This window comes from Ranitomeya imitator, chromosome 3 (assembly GCF_032444005.1).
Source record: "Ranitomeya imitator isolate aRanImi1 chromosome 3, aRanImi1.pri, whole genome shotgun sequence".
In the NCBI taxonomy this organism is placed as follows: Eukaryota; Metazoa; Chordata; class Amphibia; order Anura; family Dendrobatidae; genus Ranitomeya; species Ranitomeya imitator.
In genome coordinates, this window is record NC_091284.1 from 584,974,701 (window position 1) to 584,990,604 (window position 15,904).

At 49.6% G+C, this 15,904-nt stretch overlaps 1 protein-coding gene across 3 annotated transcripts in view; it reads left to right on the forward strand.

Moving 5' to 3' along the window:
* The window catches only part of DZIP1 (DAZ interacting zinc finger protein 1), a 158,356-nt gene that overhangs the window by 96,382 nt on the left and 46,070 nt on the right, over positions 1 to 15,904 (forward strand). For all 3 annotated transcript variants that reach the window (XM_069758038.1, XM_069758039.1, XM_069758040.1), the window contains 2 exons: positions 3,593 to 3,804; positions 4,298 to 4,428. In XM_069758038.1, coding sequence (XP_069614139.1) covers positions 3,593 to 3,804; positions 4,298 to 4,428 — 343 coding nt within the window. The remainder of the gene's footprint in view (positions 1 to 3,592; positions 3,805 to 4,297; positions 4,429 to 15,904) is intronic.

The following is a 15,904-nucleotide window of genomic DNA, read 5'->3' on the forward strand; positions in this document are numbered from 1 at the left end:
CACGTTGCATTTGCAGAGCCCCTGATGTACCCAAACAGTAGAAACCCCCCACAAGTGACCCCATATTGGAAACAAGACCCCCCAAGGAACTTATCTAGATGTGTTGTGAGAACTTTGAACCCCCAAGTGTTTCACTGCAGTTTACAATGCAGAGCCGCGAAAATAAAAAAAATCTTATTTTTCCCACAAAAATGATTTTTATCCCCCCACATTTTTATTTTCCCAAGGATAACAAGAGGACTTGGACCCCAAAAGTTGTTGTCCAATTTGTCCTGAGTACGCTGATACCCCATATGTTGGGGTAAACCCCTGTTTGGGCGCACCGGAGAGCCCGGAAGGGGAGGAGCACTGTTTTACTTTTTCAACGCAGAATTGGCTGGAATTGAGATCGGACGCCATGTCGCGTTTGGAGAGCCCCTGATGTGCCTGAACAGTGGAAACTCCCCAATTCTACCTGAAACCCTACTCCAACAACACCCCTAACCATAATCCCAACGGTAACCCTAACCACATCCTTAACCCTGACACACCCCTAACTCTAATCCCAACCGTAAATATAATCCAAACCCTAACCCTAACTTTATCCCCAACCCTAACTTTAGCCCCAACCCTAACCCTAACTTTAGCCCCAACCCTAACTTTAGCTCCGAACCCTAACCCCAACCCTAGCCCTAACCCTAGCCCCAACCCTAACCCCAACCCTAGCCCCAACCCTAAACCTAGCCCCAACCCTAGCCCCAACCTTAGTCCTAACCCCAACCCTAGCCTTAACCCTAACCCTAGCCCTAACCCTAACCCTAGCCCTGATGGGAAAATGGAAATAAATACATTTTTTTAATTTTATTATTTTTCCCTAACTAAGGGGGGGATGAAGGGGGGTTTGATTTACTTTTATAGCGTTTTTTATATCGGATTTTTATGATTGGCAGCTGTCACACACTAAAAGACGCTTTTTTATAGCAAAAAAGTTTTTGCGTCTCCACATTTTGAGACCTATAATTTTTCCATATTTGAGTCCACAGAGTCACCTGAGGTCTTGTTTTTTGCGGGACGAGTTGACGTTTTTATTGGTAACATTTTTGGACACGTGACAGTTTTTGATCACTTTTTATTCCGATTTTTGTGAGGCAGAATGACCAAAAACCAGCTATTCATGAATTTCTTTTGGGGAGGCGTTTATACCGTTCCGCGTTTGGTAAAATTGATAAAGCAGTTTTATTCGTTGGGTCAGTAAGATTACAGCGATATCTCATTTATATCATTTTTTTTATGTTTTGGCGCTTTTATACGATAAAAGCTATTTTATAGAAAAAATAATTATTTTGGCATCGCTTTATTCTCAGGACTATAACTTTTTTATTGTTTTGCTTATTATGCTTTGTGGCGGCTCGTTTTTTGCGGGACAAGATGACGTTTTCAGCGATACCATGGTCTTTTATATCAGTCTTTTTGATCGCGTGTTATTCCTCTTTTTGTTCGGCGGTATGATAATAAAGCGTTGTTTTTTGGCTCGTTTTTTTTTTCTTACGGTGTTCACTGAAGGGGTTAACTAGTGGGACAGTTTTATAGGATGGGACGTTACGGACGCGGCAATACTAAATATGTGTACTTTTATTGTTTTTTTTGTTTTTTTTAAGATAAAGAAATGTATTTATGGGAATAATATTTTTTTATTTTATTTATTTATTTATTTAGTAATTTTTTTTTAATTTTTTTTTTACACATGTGGAAATTTTTTTTTTTACTTTGTCCCAGGGGGGGACATCACAGATCGCCGATCTCACAGTTTGCATAGCACTCTGTGAGATCGGCGATCTCACTCATCGCTGCAGGCTTACAGAGCTGCAGCCTGCTCCTGACCCGGAAGTACTCCCTGCAGGACCCGGATGCAGCCCTGCGGCCATTTTGGATCCGGGGACTGCAGGGAGAAGACCTCGGTACAAGGTGAGCACATCACCTTGTACCGATCGTCTCAGGGAAGCACGCAGGGAGCCCCCTCCCTGCGCGATGCTTTCGTGTACCGCCGGCACATCGCGATCATGTTTGATCGCGGTGTGCCGGGGGTTAATGTGCCGGGAGCGGTCCGTGACCGCTCCTGGCACATAGTGCCGGATGTCAGCTGCAATAGTCAGCTGACACCCGGCCGTGCTCCCCCCGTGAGAGCGGCCGATCGCCTATCACGTACTATCCCGTCGGTGGCAATTAAGGCCCACCCCACCTCGACGGGGTAGTACGTCATATGGGATTAAGGGGTTAAAACATAACCATCGTTTAATATTTTATTTAATAAATCAATAATATGCATAAAAATAAGCAACTTTGTAATATATCTTATCAGAGAAATCTGCTTCTTTCTCTACCGGAATTGATCAGTCATTATCAACATTCTGAATTCTGAGGTAAAATCTGTATTCAGTGTAGACAGATTATTATGTTACTGAGATAGGAGGTGTCAGCTGCTACCGATAAGATTCTATGTGGGAGGATCTCTGTCTCTAGCTTCTCCCTCCTCCCCATGACGGATCATTCTGGCAGAGAAAGAAGCAGATTTCTCTGATGAGATCTATTGCAAAGTTGCTTATTTTCATATGCACTATTGATATATGAAGTAAAAATAAAAACAGCTATGCTCTAATGAATTTGTCTCATATCGGACTGCAGTGCGCCATCTTCTGACAGAGAGTACGTCTCTGTCCTAATTTACAAGCTTTTGTGTGTTGTAAATGATGGTGAATTTGTTGAACGTGTCCACACCCCATCTCGCTGAAGTGCTGCCCATGTTTCTAAAAGGTGCCAGAGCTGTCTAGGGCGGCTTTAAAACATCAAAAGTTTCCAATTTTCTGCACAATTTTGAGTTGAGTTTTGCAGCATTTCAAGCAGTTTTTCTCCAGATTTGGATGAAAATTGCTTGATGATTTGGCCCCTTAGGGTATGTGCACACGTCAGGATTTCTTGCAGAAATTTTCCTGACAAAAAACGGACATTTCTGCCAGAAATCCGCATGCGTTTTTACCGCGATTTTGACCCGTTTTTTGTGCGTTTTTTCCCAAATGCATAGAATTGCGGGAAAAAGCGCAGAAAATCCGCAAAAATAGTGAACATGCTAATTTTTTTACCGCGATGCGTTTTTTTCGCGGAAAAAAACGCATCCATGTGCACAAAACATGCAGAATGCATTCTAAATGATAGAATGCATAATGTATGCGTTTTTAATGAGTTTTTATAGCGTTTTTAGCGCATAAAAAAAACGAAAAAACCTGTACGTGTGCACATAGCCTTAATGTCTGCTTCAACATTGTTGGCCAATATTAGTCTCCAGGTCATCCCGGCAGCGGGAAGCCTTTGTACTACACCCCTTACTAATGGAACCTCATTCTGTGAGCTGAGGTAAAATATGTCTATGTCAACCTTTGAGATGTGAGATGATGGCTGCATTTTAGGTCTTTGAATGCAGATTTAGAACTAGTGTCCAGAGATGCAGTGTTATATCCACTATCATAATAATAAAAAAAACACTACTTCTGCACCGTGTGAACATGGCCTTGGTGAGGGAACCGTAACGTCATGCATAAATAATCATTCTTCATTTCAGGACACCTCCGTTTAGCTCTGAGGATGATTCAGACTTGCAGGATGAGTCTACGTGGCACCACAAACGTCAGGATTCTTTCAAAGCAAAATCTTCGCTTAATGGGAAAGTCGGAGTTGGTTTTGCTACAACCGAAAGTGAATCAGATGGCAGTGTGCTGGAGGAGATAAAACCACTGCCAGCCCAGAAGCCAGCTCCTGCCAAACCAGCCCGAGGTTAGCACTCCACAGACACTTGGCATACAAATATATCTTTAATGTCAGTTCTGAATTATATTACTATTTTCTGTATGAGCCAATCTATTTGTATTCATGTCTAGTTAATCCCTGGACAATGTGTCTTGCGCATAAGCGGTAGGTCAGATAGAAAGTGTCACTATTGCCGATAGAAACCAGTCAGATCATTGATTTTCTAACCTTCATATCTACTTTGTAATCACTTAATGACTACTATGATCTGAGCATATTCTGACTACTATAATTGGCCAGTATTACTACTATGGTCTGGCAGTATTATGGCCATTCGTGAGGCTGTACTAGTCTCACCTACGACGATGGTTTCCGGTAGGACCTTCTAATTAGATTTTCTCTGAGACATACCTGAGTGCAGTAGTGCTGCCGAAGGTTTTGCCAGCATTAATCATGAGACATATTATCCTTCATTTGCTTAGTGATTTTTGGGGGCTGTTTTCTTTGTTTTATTTAATAGCAACACTGGTGAAAGAACTTTCTGAACAGTTGGAGATGGCACAGTCTGCGCGTTCAGTTGATCTGAAACTTTTTGGCGGAGTCGACGTTGCTGATGCCTTTGTTCAAAAAGATCCAGTCATGGAGTTAAAAGTAAGAATCCTAAAATCTATTTACCAGGTATCTAACGTGCTCTTACTAGACCATGAATAATTACATACTCATATGAGAACACATAGTTATACATACTTTAAGAAAGAAAACACAGATCTAATCGTGTAAGGATATTATTAAAAAATGGAAAAAACATTAAAAAATCAATAAATGAAAGTTTACATCTTCCCTTTTCGGCCAAACTTAGATAGCAAAATGAAAAAAAAAAAATAACATTTGGTTTTGCTGCATGTGTAAGTGCCCAAAGTGGAAAAACACAAAAATATGTATCCCATACAGTAAATGCCTACATGAACAAAAAAAATGTATCTTTAGAATTGGTGTTTTTTAAGTGCCACACTGCCTCCCCCAACCCACCAAAATGTCATAAAAAAATGCTCAAAACGTATGTATAGCAGAATGTAATCCATAAAAACATCAGTGGCATTAAATTTAGAACCTTTTTTTACGTCACTGAAATAAAATGTTTAGTATCACCATATTGGTACTGACCTGGAGGATTATATTGCCAGGTTATTTTTAGCGCAAAGCGAACACTGTACAAACAAAACTCAAAAAAAGAATGGCGGGATTAAATTTTCTCTATCGCCTTTCATTGGGGGACACAGGAACCATGGGGTGTATGCCGCTGCCACTAGGAGGCTGACACTATGCAAATAAAAAAGTTAGCTCCTCTGCAGTGTACACCCCACCGACTGCAAGTAGGATATTCAGTTTAGCTTAATGTCAGTAGGAGGTGGACACGGGTCTTTCATTAGACCCTTATCTACCTCAATGTGTGTCGTTTTCTTTCAGGTTTTCCAGAAGGGATACAGGGTGAACAGTCACACCTGTAATCCCACAAGGCGGACTATGAGTATGGCGTGTACTGCCACCCCATATCCTCATAGATCCCTCTCCAGGACCAAGATCCTGGCACACAAGCGTGCTCAGGAGTCCGGTCCTGGCTCCGTCCCCCACACACTCGCCCACCAGAGCCTGTCGGTTGGAGGAGACGAGGACGTCCATCACAGCTCCGTGGACGTCTCAATCCCCTCAGGTTAGTAACTGCGTGGGATGTTTAGGTGAGTATTTCCCCTAAATTTCCAGATCTTCCCCTTACTCTCGCAGTGTGGGGGAGTAGAAGTCCCTAAATGCGCGCTGCACTATCTTCTAGGGCGGCGCTGATCTTATTTTAAAAGGGATCCCTGGGGCACCAAGACGAGCAGTAGCTCTGTACTATGGGCTATCCCCTTCATCAGGGCCGCAGTGTCCTCCCTGCGGCCGCACTGCGCAGCGGGCGCAATGTCACTTTTCTGGCGGCGCCGGTACCGCTCTTCCCTGCGGCCGCCCTGCGGGCTTCGGCGGCGCGATCCTCTTTCCGGCGGCGGCCTCTAATTTAGGTCCCGGCTTCTGCCGGGGCCTACTTCGGCGTCGCGTCCCTCAGCTCCGCCTCACCCTGCGGCCCTGGCAGGTTGCCGCGCTGCTCTGCGGCGCACTGTTCCGGGGCCGCAGTCTCTTTTCCAGCGGCGCCGGCCTCTAATTTAGGTCCCGGCTTCCTACTTCCGGTACCGCGCTCCTCCACTTCCGCTTTCTTCGGGCGGGCTTTCTCCCGCCCGACAAACTGTGCCCTGCAATCTCCGCCCACCGGCGCCATCTGGGCTGACTCCGCCCCTTCCTCCACGTCGCTGCTGAGCACAGGGCAGGAGATTTCACTCGTGCCCGCATTTTCACCTGGGGGCACAGCACATCGTTGCAACAGAGGCCGCAGGGCAGCAGCTCCATCCTTCCGTTCCACTGCTGTTCTTCAGGCCTGCAGAAAGTTCCGGACAAGAGTGCCCCAGATGTGTCTACCTGTTCTCCTAGGGGCTATCGTTCCAGAGGAGCATCTTCCAAGCCGTGCAGCCTTCCATCTGGACACCGCAGAGCCTGCCGTGAGTGCCTCTGCACCGCAGTTTCACTCAATCTCCTGCACCCCCCCCCCCCCCCCAGTTCCCTAATCTTCTGACATTTCCCTCAGGGGCCCGTTCGGTCTAATTTTAAGGGAGGTCGCTCCCGGCCCCCTACCTTTTCCTGTGTCTTAGTGAAACACTTTCAGGGTTCGCCTTGTACCCGCAAGCTCCCCTCAGACAGGCCTGCAGCAACCCACATTATGTTCAGCTCCGCCTCAGAGCGAAGTCCCCACCACAGGCTGGGTCTCCCCTCTGTCTCTATCAGTAGCGGATCTCACTACGGTTTCCCAGACCCTTGTGTCCGTGCTCGATCGGTTGCCCCTGCAGACATCCGTAGTAGCCAGCGGGTCGCAAGAAGCTCTGTCCGAGTCTTCCAATACAGGCCGCGTAAGATCCAGACGGGAACGCTGGTCTAAGTTCTCTTCTCGATCCATCCCACGGTCCTTCTCTGTGGTCGAGCTCCCCCTTATCTTCCCCCTCCCCCCCCCCCCCCTTAGTCAGGCGAGGCTTTCTCTGATGTGCCTTCGGAGGATAATTTGGGACCGGAGTCGAACCATATCTTAACATGAGGGATATGGTGCAAAGCCTCATTGGAGCGTCTAATCTGACCTGTGGCATCAAAGATTCCTCTACGGAACCCGCAGATCAGGCGGTTTCGTTTAGACGGTCTAAACTTCCTCCCAAGGGATTCGCTCCTCATCCTGAATCGAGGCGCTTCTGGCCAGAGAAAGAGAGAATTCGACCAGACGTTCTCAAAGAGGAAAGCGTCTTGGAGTCTCATCTCTTTCCTCTGGATCTCATCGCCAACCGGAATGAGAGGCGATGGAGAACGACCTCTCCCTCTGTGGATCCGCCGGCTGCTAGACTTGCCACTAACACAGTCCTCATGCGGTCCGGTGGGGCGACTGACAGAGTCCATCGATAGGATCATGGAATCCTTCGTGAATTCGGCTCTCGAACCTGCCGCATCATCCCTATGCCCGGCTTTCGCTTCCACTTGGGTTTCGAAGTCGGTATCCGAAGGGGCTAAAACAACTCCGTTGAGGCATTTGTTGTGAGTTCTGTTTTTGGGCTCCCTCTGGTGGTTACTGATGGTACTGGGTGACTTGTCTTTCCTGGGTCTCTGGGTTCCACCTGTTCCATCAGGATATGGGAGTTTCCTATTTAACCTGGCTTTGCTGGCATTTCCTCGCCGGTTATCAATGTATCCAGTGTGTCTTGTTACCTCTGCTCCCTGCTCCTAGAACCTTCTGGTCAAGCTAAGTTTGGATTTTCCTGTTTTGGTGTTTTGCTTTATTTGGTTTTTAGTCCAGCCTGCAGATATGTGATTCTTGCTGCTGGTTGCTCTTGTGGGCTGAAATTGCTCCTCATGTACCATGAGTTGGCACATGAGTTCAAGTAATTTCAGGATGGTTTTTTGAAGGGTTTTTCGCTGACCGCGCAGTTCACTTTTGTATCCTCTGCTATCTAGCTTTAGCGGGCCTCATTTTGCTGAAACTGTTTTCATACTGCGTATGTGCTTTCCTCTCATTTCACCGTCATTATATGTGGGGGGCTGCTATTTCTGTGGGGGATTTCTCTGGAGGCAAGAGAGGTCTGTGTTTCTTCTAATAGGGGAAGTTAGATCTTCGGCTGGAGCGAGACGTCTAGGATCATCGTAGGCACGTTCCCCGGCTACTTTTATTTGTGTGTTAGGTTCAGGGTCGCGGTCAGCTCAGGTTCCATCGCCCTAGAGCTTGTTTGTATCTGTGCTTGTCCTTTAGTGATCCCCTGCCATTGGGATCATGACAGGCATTCAAGCCGGAGCTCCACCAGACTGGCTGGCGGAAGTTGCCACCCAGATTACTCACGCCGGGGAATAATTTGTTCCCTGCATGTCGCGTCTTCTGCCGCTCAGACACCCAGTAATGTTGCCAGCCGTCGCTCTGCTTGGCACACGAGTCATCAAAGAAGTCCCCTACGAGCCTGCCTTCTTCAAGGATCACATCTTTTCGGTTCCAAGCTGGACCAAATTATTAAGGATGCCACTGACTGCACCAGTTCTCTTCTTAGGCGGCAACTTCGGTCCTTTCGGCCTTTTTTTCATCGTTTCGCGACATCAGATTCCTTTTCGCAACAGAGGCCACAGGCACGTTAAGGGAAGAAGGTATTCTTCGACTCACTCCTTCCTGGTGTTCCCGCTACTCCTAAGGTGGATTCTCCAGGTCCAGGTCTGGAAGTTCCACCTAGGCAGGACCCACGACTAGACCCCGTTTCTCAGGCTGGGCAGCCGTCTCCTGTTCCTCAGGGACGTCTGGGTCTCCTCAGTAGAGGACGCTTGGGCCAGGGCACTTGTATCCTCTAGATACAAAATCTTCATTTCTCGGCCCTGGGATCGTTTTCTTCGAATCCCAACTTCCAAGAGACCCCGCTCTAGTCCCGTGTTTCTTTACAGCCATTGTTTCCCTCCTTAAATCCGGAGTAATCGTTCCCGTCCCAGAACAGGAACGGTTCAACGGTTCACAGGCTTCTCTTAGAATCTTTTTGTACTGACAGAGGACGACAAGGTTCGTCCCAGTCCGGATCTCAAATTGCTGAACAGGAAGTTTCGTCGGAGACACTTCAGGATGATATTCCCTCGTTCAGTAATCGCTTCCATGGAGGCTCAGGAACTTCGGTTTCAGGCTCCCGAAAGTCTATCCATCTTTCCCGACACTCTAGCTGTTGCAGGTGGCTCCTCAACAGGAAGAAGTTCAGTCTTGTTCAGTGCCTCGTATCTCCGGGCATGTTCTTCGACACTTGTCGGACCAGAGTCTTCCTTCCCGAAGACAGGATATCCCTCCTTTGTCAGGAAGTTCGCTTGCTCCAGGGTTTTCGGCTCCCCTCCTTTCCGATGGGCCTTAAAGGTCCTAAGGAGGTTGGTTGCATGGTTGCAACATCGGAAGCAATTTTCCCTTCGCCCGTTTCATTCAAAACTTCTTCAGCAGGCTATTCTATCACAGGGGGACAGGTCTCTCGTCTCCTGCATCGTCCGATCCGGCTTTCTCTTGGGTCAAACGGTTCCTCGACTGGTGGCCGAGGTCGCTTCTCTTATCATTCACAGCATATCCTTCCTTCCAGTTCCCTGGCAGGTGGTGACGACGGACGCCAGCCCGCTCGGCGGATGCGCTGGACTTTGTCACCTGTTCTTTTCAGGGTTTTTTGGTCGGCGCAGGAGTCCTTTTTGCCGATCAATGTCCTCGAGTTCCGGATCTTCTTTCTGTCTTTCCTTCACTGGGCAAGGATTCTCAGCAGCCTGCCAATTCGAATCCAGACAGATAATGACACAGCTGTGGCATATGTCTACCACCAGGGGTGGACTCGGCGTTCTCTGGCATCGGCCGAGATTCCAGGATCCTCCTTTGGACAGAGGCAACGGTCCTGGTGAGCTCTGCAGTGCATGTTCCCGGCGTGGACATTTAGGCCGCCGACTTCCTCGGCCGCGAGGGCCTCACGGCAGGGGAATGGTACTTCGGGAGGTTTCCTATCAGATTGCTCTTCGATGGGGGACTCCAGAGGTGGACCTCATGGCGTCCCGATTGAACAGGAAGGTCCCTCGCGTCGGCCCAAGGTCCCGCGATCCTCTCACAGTGGTGTTGACACTCTGGCCATTCCTTGGTCGCAGTTCGTGCTCCCCTATCGGTTCCCTCCCATTCCCTTGCTTTCCAAGCTGTCGAAAAAGATCAAGGCGGGATGGGTGCCGGTAATTCTGATCGTCCCGGATTGGCCCAGGAGGTCTTGGTTTGCAGACATCGTCAATCTCCTCGCGGACACCCCTGGTGCCTTCCAAACAGACCCGATCAGCTGTCTCAGGGTCCGATTTGCCACCCGAATTATCGGTCGCTCTGTTTAACGGCGTGGCTGTGGACTCCACAGTTCTAAGAGCGTCCGGCCTTTCGGCCCGGATGAGTCACACTATAATCCAGGCTAGGAAGCCTTCGTCTTCTTCAAGGATCTTCTATCGTACCTGGAAGGCTTACTTTCGTTGATGTGAGTCCAACCGCTTTTCACCTATGTCCTTTTCCCTGCCTTCCATTTGGGTTTCCTTCAGGCAGGACTGGATTCGGGCTTCGCTCTCAGTTCCCTAAAGGGCCAGGTTCCTGCACTCTTCTTCCCTTTAAGAAGACGTTTTCTTCTTAGCCACAGGTTAAGACTTTCCTTCAAGGAGTAGCCCACGCTGTCCCTCCGTACAGGGCCTCTGTGGATTCATGGGATTTAAAGGTTGTGCTGGTTGTTCTAGGGGTTCCCCCCCTTTGAGCCTCTCAGGGAGTTTTTCCCTGTCAGTTCTATCTCGGAAGGTGGCTTATCTCAGGTCCATCTCTTCGATCCGCCGTGTTTTTGAGTTGGCGGCCATTTCTTGCCGACCTCCTTTCTTGATTTTCCACCAGGACAAGGTGGTCCCAGGCCTCCGCCTTCCTTCCTTTCACGAGGTGGTTTTCATCTTTCCACTTCAACGAGGACATCGTTCTACCTTCCTTTTGTCCAGCTCCGACTCATCCTCTGGAGCGATCGTTGAACAGGCTGGACCTCGTCAGGGCAGTGAGGATCTTTCTGAACAGTTGGAGATGGCACAGTCTGCGCGTTCAGTTGATCTGAAACCTTTTGGCGGAGTCGACGTTGCTGATGCCTTTGTTCAAAAAGATCCAGTCATGGAGTTAAAAGTAAGAATCCTAAAATCTATTTACCAGGTATCTAACGTGCTCTTACTAGACCATGAATAATTACATACTCATATGAGAACACATAGTTATACATACTTTAAGAAAGAAAACACAGATCTAATCGTGTAAGGATATTATTAAAAAATGGAAAAAACATTAAAAAATCAATAAATGAAAGTTTACATCTTCCCTTTTCGGCCAAACTTAGATAGCAAAATGAAAAAAAAAAATAACATTTGGTTTTGCTGCATGTGTAAGTGCCCAAAGTGGAAAAATACAAAAATATGTATCCCATACAGTAAATGCCTACATGAACAAAAAAAATGTATCTTTAGAATTGGTGTTTTTTAAGTGCCACACTGCCTCCCCCAACCCACCAAAATGTCATAAAAAAATGCTCAAAACGTATGTATAGCAGAATGTAATCCATAAAAACATCAGTGGCATTAAATTTAGAACCTTTTTTTACGTCACTGAAATAAAATGTTTAGTATCACCATATTGGTACTGACCTGGAGGATTATATTGCCAGGTTATTTTTAGCGCAAAGCGAACACTGTACAAACAAAACTCAAAAAAAGAATGGCGGGATTAAATTTTCTCTATCGCCTTTCATTGGGGGACACAGGAACCATGGGGTGTATGCCGCTGCCACTAGGAGGCTGACACTATGCAAATAAAAAAGTTAGCTCCTCTGCAGTGTACACCCCACCGACTGCAAGTAGGATATTCAGTTTAGCTTAATGTCAGTAGGAGGTGGACACGGGTCTTTCATTAGACCCTTATCTACCTCAATGTGTGTCGTTTTCTTTCAGGTTTTCCGGAAGGGATACAGGGTGAACAGTCACACCTGTAATCCCACAAGGCGGACTATGAGTATGGCGTGTACTGCCACCCCATATCCTCATAGATCCCTCTCCAGGACCAAGATCCTGGCACACAAGCGTGCTCAGGAGTCCGGTCCTGGCTCCGTCCCCCACACACTCGCCCACCAGAGCCTGTCGGTTGGAGGAGACGAGGACGTCCATCACAGCTCCGTGGACGTCTCAATCCCCTCAGGTTAGTAACTGCGTGGGATGTTTAGGTGAGTATTTCCCCTAAATTTCCAGATCTTCCCCTTACTCTCGCAGTGTGGGGGAGTAGAAGTCCCTAAATGCGCGCTGCACTATCTTCTAGGGCGGCGCTGATCTTATTTTAAAAGGGATCCCTGGGGCACCAAGACGAGCAGTAGCTCTGTACTATGGGCTATCCCCTTCATCAGGGCCGCAGTGTCCTCCCTGCGGCCGCACTGCGCAGCGGGCGCAATGTCACTTTTCTGGCGGCGCCGGTACCGCTCTTCCCTGCGGCCGCCCTGCGGGCTTCGGCGGCGCGATCCTCTTTCCGGCGGCGGCCTCTAATTTAGGTCCCGGCTTCTGCCGGGGCCTACTTCGGCGTCGCGTCCCTCAGCTCCGCCTCACTCTGCGGCCCTGGCAGGTTGCCGCGCTGCTCTGCGGCGCACTGTTCCGGGGCCGCAGTCTCTTTTCCAGCGGCGCCGGCCTCTAATTTAGGTCCCGGCTTCCTACTTCCGGTACCGCGCTCCTCCACTTCCGCTTTCTTCGGGCGGGCTTTCTCCCGCCCGACAAACTGTGCCCTGCAATCTCCGCCCACCGGCGCCATCTGGGCTGACTCCGCCCCTTCCTCCACGTCGCTGCTGAGCACAGGGCAGGAGATTTCACTCGTGCCCGCATTTTCACCTGGGGGCACAGCACATCGTTGCAACAGAGGCCGCAGGGCAGCAGCTCCATCCTTCCGTTCCACTGCTGTTCTTCAGGCCTGCAGAAAGTTCCGGACAAGAGTGCCCCAGATGTGTCTACCTGTTCTCCTAGGGGCTATCGTTCCAGAGGAGCATCTTCCAAGCCGTGCAGCCTTCCATCTGGACACCGCAGCGTCTGCCGTGAGTGCCTCTGCACCGCAGTTTCACTCAATCCCCTGCTCCCCTCCCCCCCCCCCCAGTTCCCTAATCTTCTGACATTTCCCTCAGGGGCCCGTTCGGTCTAATTTTAAGGGAGGTCGCTCCCGGCCCCCTACCTTTTCCTGTGTCTTAGTGAAACACTTTCAGGGTTCGCCTTGTACCCGCAAGCTCCCCTCAGACAGGCCTGCAGCAACCCACATTATGTTCAGCTCCGCCTCAGAGCGAAGTCCCCACCACAGGCTGGGTCTCCCCTCTGTCTCTATCAGTAGCGGATCTCACTACGGTTTCCCAGACCCTTGTGTCCGTGCTCGATCGGTTGCCCCTGCAGACTTCCGTAGTAGCCAGCGGGTCGCAAGAAGCTCTGTCCGAGTCTTCCAATACAGGCCGCGTAAGATCCAGATGGGAACGCCGGTCTGAGTTCTCTTCCCGATCCATCCCACGGTCCTTCTCTGTGGTCGAGCTCCCCCTTATCCTCCCCCTCCCCCCTCCCCCCCCTTAGTCAGGCGAGGCTTTCTCTGATGTGCCTTCGGAGGATAATTTGGGACCGGAGTCGAACCATATCTTAACATGAGGGATATGGTGCAAAGCCTCATTGGAGCGTCCAATCTGACCTGTGGCATCAAAGATTCCTCTACGGAACCCGCAGATCAGGCGGTTTCGTTTAGACGGTCTAAACTTCCTCCCAAGGGATTCGCTCCTCATCCTGAATCGAGAAGCTTCTGGCCAGAGAAAGAGAGAATTCGACCAGACGTTCTCAAAGAGGAAAGCGTCTTGGAGTCTCATCTCTTTCCTCTGGATCTCATCGCCAACCGGAATGAGAGGCGATGGAGAACGACCTCTCCCTCTGTGGATCCGCCGGCTGCTAGACTTGCCACTAACACAGTCCTCATGCGGTCCGGTGGGGCGACTCTGACAGAGTCCATCGATAGGATCATGGAATCCTTCGTGAATTCGGCTCTCGAACCTGCCGCATCATCCCTATGCCCGGCTTTCGCTTCCACTTGGGTTTCGAAGTCGGTATCCGAAGGGGCTAAAACAACTCCGTTGAGGCATTCAAGCCGGAGCTCCACCAGACTGGCTGGCGGAAGTTGCCACCCAGATTACTCACGCCGGGGAATAATTTGTTCCCTGCATGTCGCGTCTTCTGCCGCTCAGACACCCAGTAATGTTGCCAGCCGTCGCTCTGCTTGGCACACGAGTCATCAAAGAAGTCCCCTACGAGCCTGCCTTCTTCAAGGATCACATCTTTTCGGTTCCAAGCTGGACCAAATTATTAAGGATGCCACTGACTGCACCAGTTCTCTTCTTAGGCGGCAACTTCGGTCCTTTCGGCCTTTTTTTCATCGTTTCGCGACATCAGATTCCTTTTCGCAACAGAGGCCACAGGCACGTTAAGGGAAGAAGGTATTCTTCGACTCACTCCTTCCTGGTGTTCCCGCTACTCCTAAGGTGGATTCTCCAGGTCCAGGTCTGGAAGTTCCACCTAGGCAGGACCCACGACTAGACCCCGTTTCTCAGGCTGGGCAGCCGTCTCCTGTTCCTCAGGGACGTCTGGGTCTCCTCAGTAGAGGACGCTTGGGCCAGGGCACTTGTATCCTCTAGATACAAAATCTTCATTTCTCGGCCCTGGGATCGTTTTCTTCGAATCCCAACTTCCAAGAGACCCCGCTCTAGTCCCGTGTTTCTTTACAGCCATTGTTTCCCTCCTTAAATCCGGAGTAATCGTTCCCGTCCCAGAACAGGAATGGTTCACAGGCTTCTCTTAGAATCTTTTTGTACTGACAGAGGACGACAAGGTTCGTCCCAGTCCGGATCTCAAATTGCTGAACAGGAAGTTTCGTCGGAGACACTTCAGGATGATATTCCCTCGTTCAGTAATCGCTTCCATGGAGGCTCAGGAACTTCGGTTTCAGGCTCCCGAAAGTCTATCCATCTTTCCCGACACTCTAGCCGTTGCGGGAGGCTCCTCAACAGGAAGAAGTTCAGTCTTGTTCAGTGCCTCGTATCTCCGGGCATGTTCTTCGACACATGTCGGACCAGAGTCTTCCTTCCCGAAGACAGGATATCCCTCCTTTGTCAGGAAGTTCGCTTGCTCCAGGGTTTTCGGCTCCCCTCCTTTCCGATGGGCCTTAAAGGTCCTAAGGAGGTTGGTTGCATGGTTGCAACATCGGAAGCAATTTTCCCTTCGCCCGTTTCATTCAAAACTTCTTCAGCAGGCTATTCTATCACAGGGGGACAGGTCTCTCGTCTCCTGCATCGTCCGATCCGGCTTTCTCTTGGGTCAAACGGTTCCTCGACTGGTGGCCGAGGTCGCTTCTCTTATTATTCACAGCATATCCTTCCTTCCAGTTCCCTGGCAGGTGGTGACGACGGACGCCAGCCCGCTCGGCGGAGGCGCGGGACTTTGTCACCTGTTCTTTTCAGGGTTTTTTGGTCGGCGCAGGAGTCCTCTTTGCCGATCAATGTCCTCGAGTTCCGGATCTTCTTTCTGTCTTTCCTTCACTGGGCAAGGATTCTCAGCAGCCTGCCAATTCGAATCCAGACAGATAATGACACAGCTGTGGCATATGTCTACCACCAGGGGTGGACTCGGCGTTCTCTGGCATCGGCCGAGATTCCAGGATCCTCCTTTGGACAGAGGCAACGGTCCTGGTGAGCTCTGCAGTGCATGTTCCCGGCGTGGACATTTAGGCCGCCGACTTCCTCGGCCGCGAGAGCCTCGCGGCAGGGGAATGGTACTTCAGGAGGTTTCCTATCAGATTGCTCTTCGATGGGGGACTCCAGAGGTGGACCTCATGGCGTCCCGATTGAACAGGAAGGTCCCTCGCGTCGGCCCAAGGTCCCGCGATCCTCTCACAGTGGTGTTGACACTCTGGCCATTCCTTGGTCGCAGT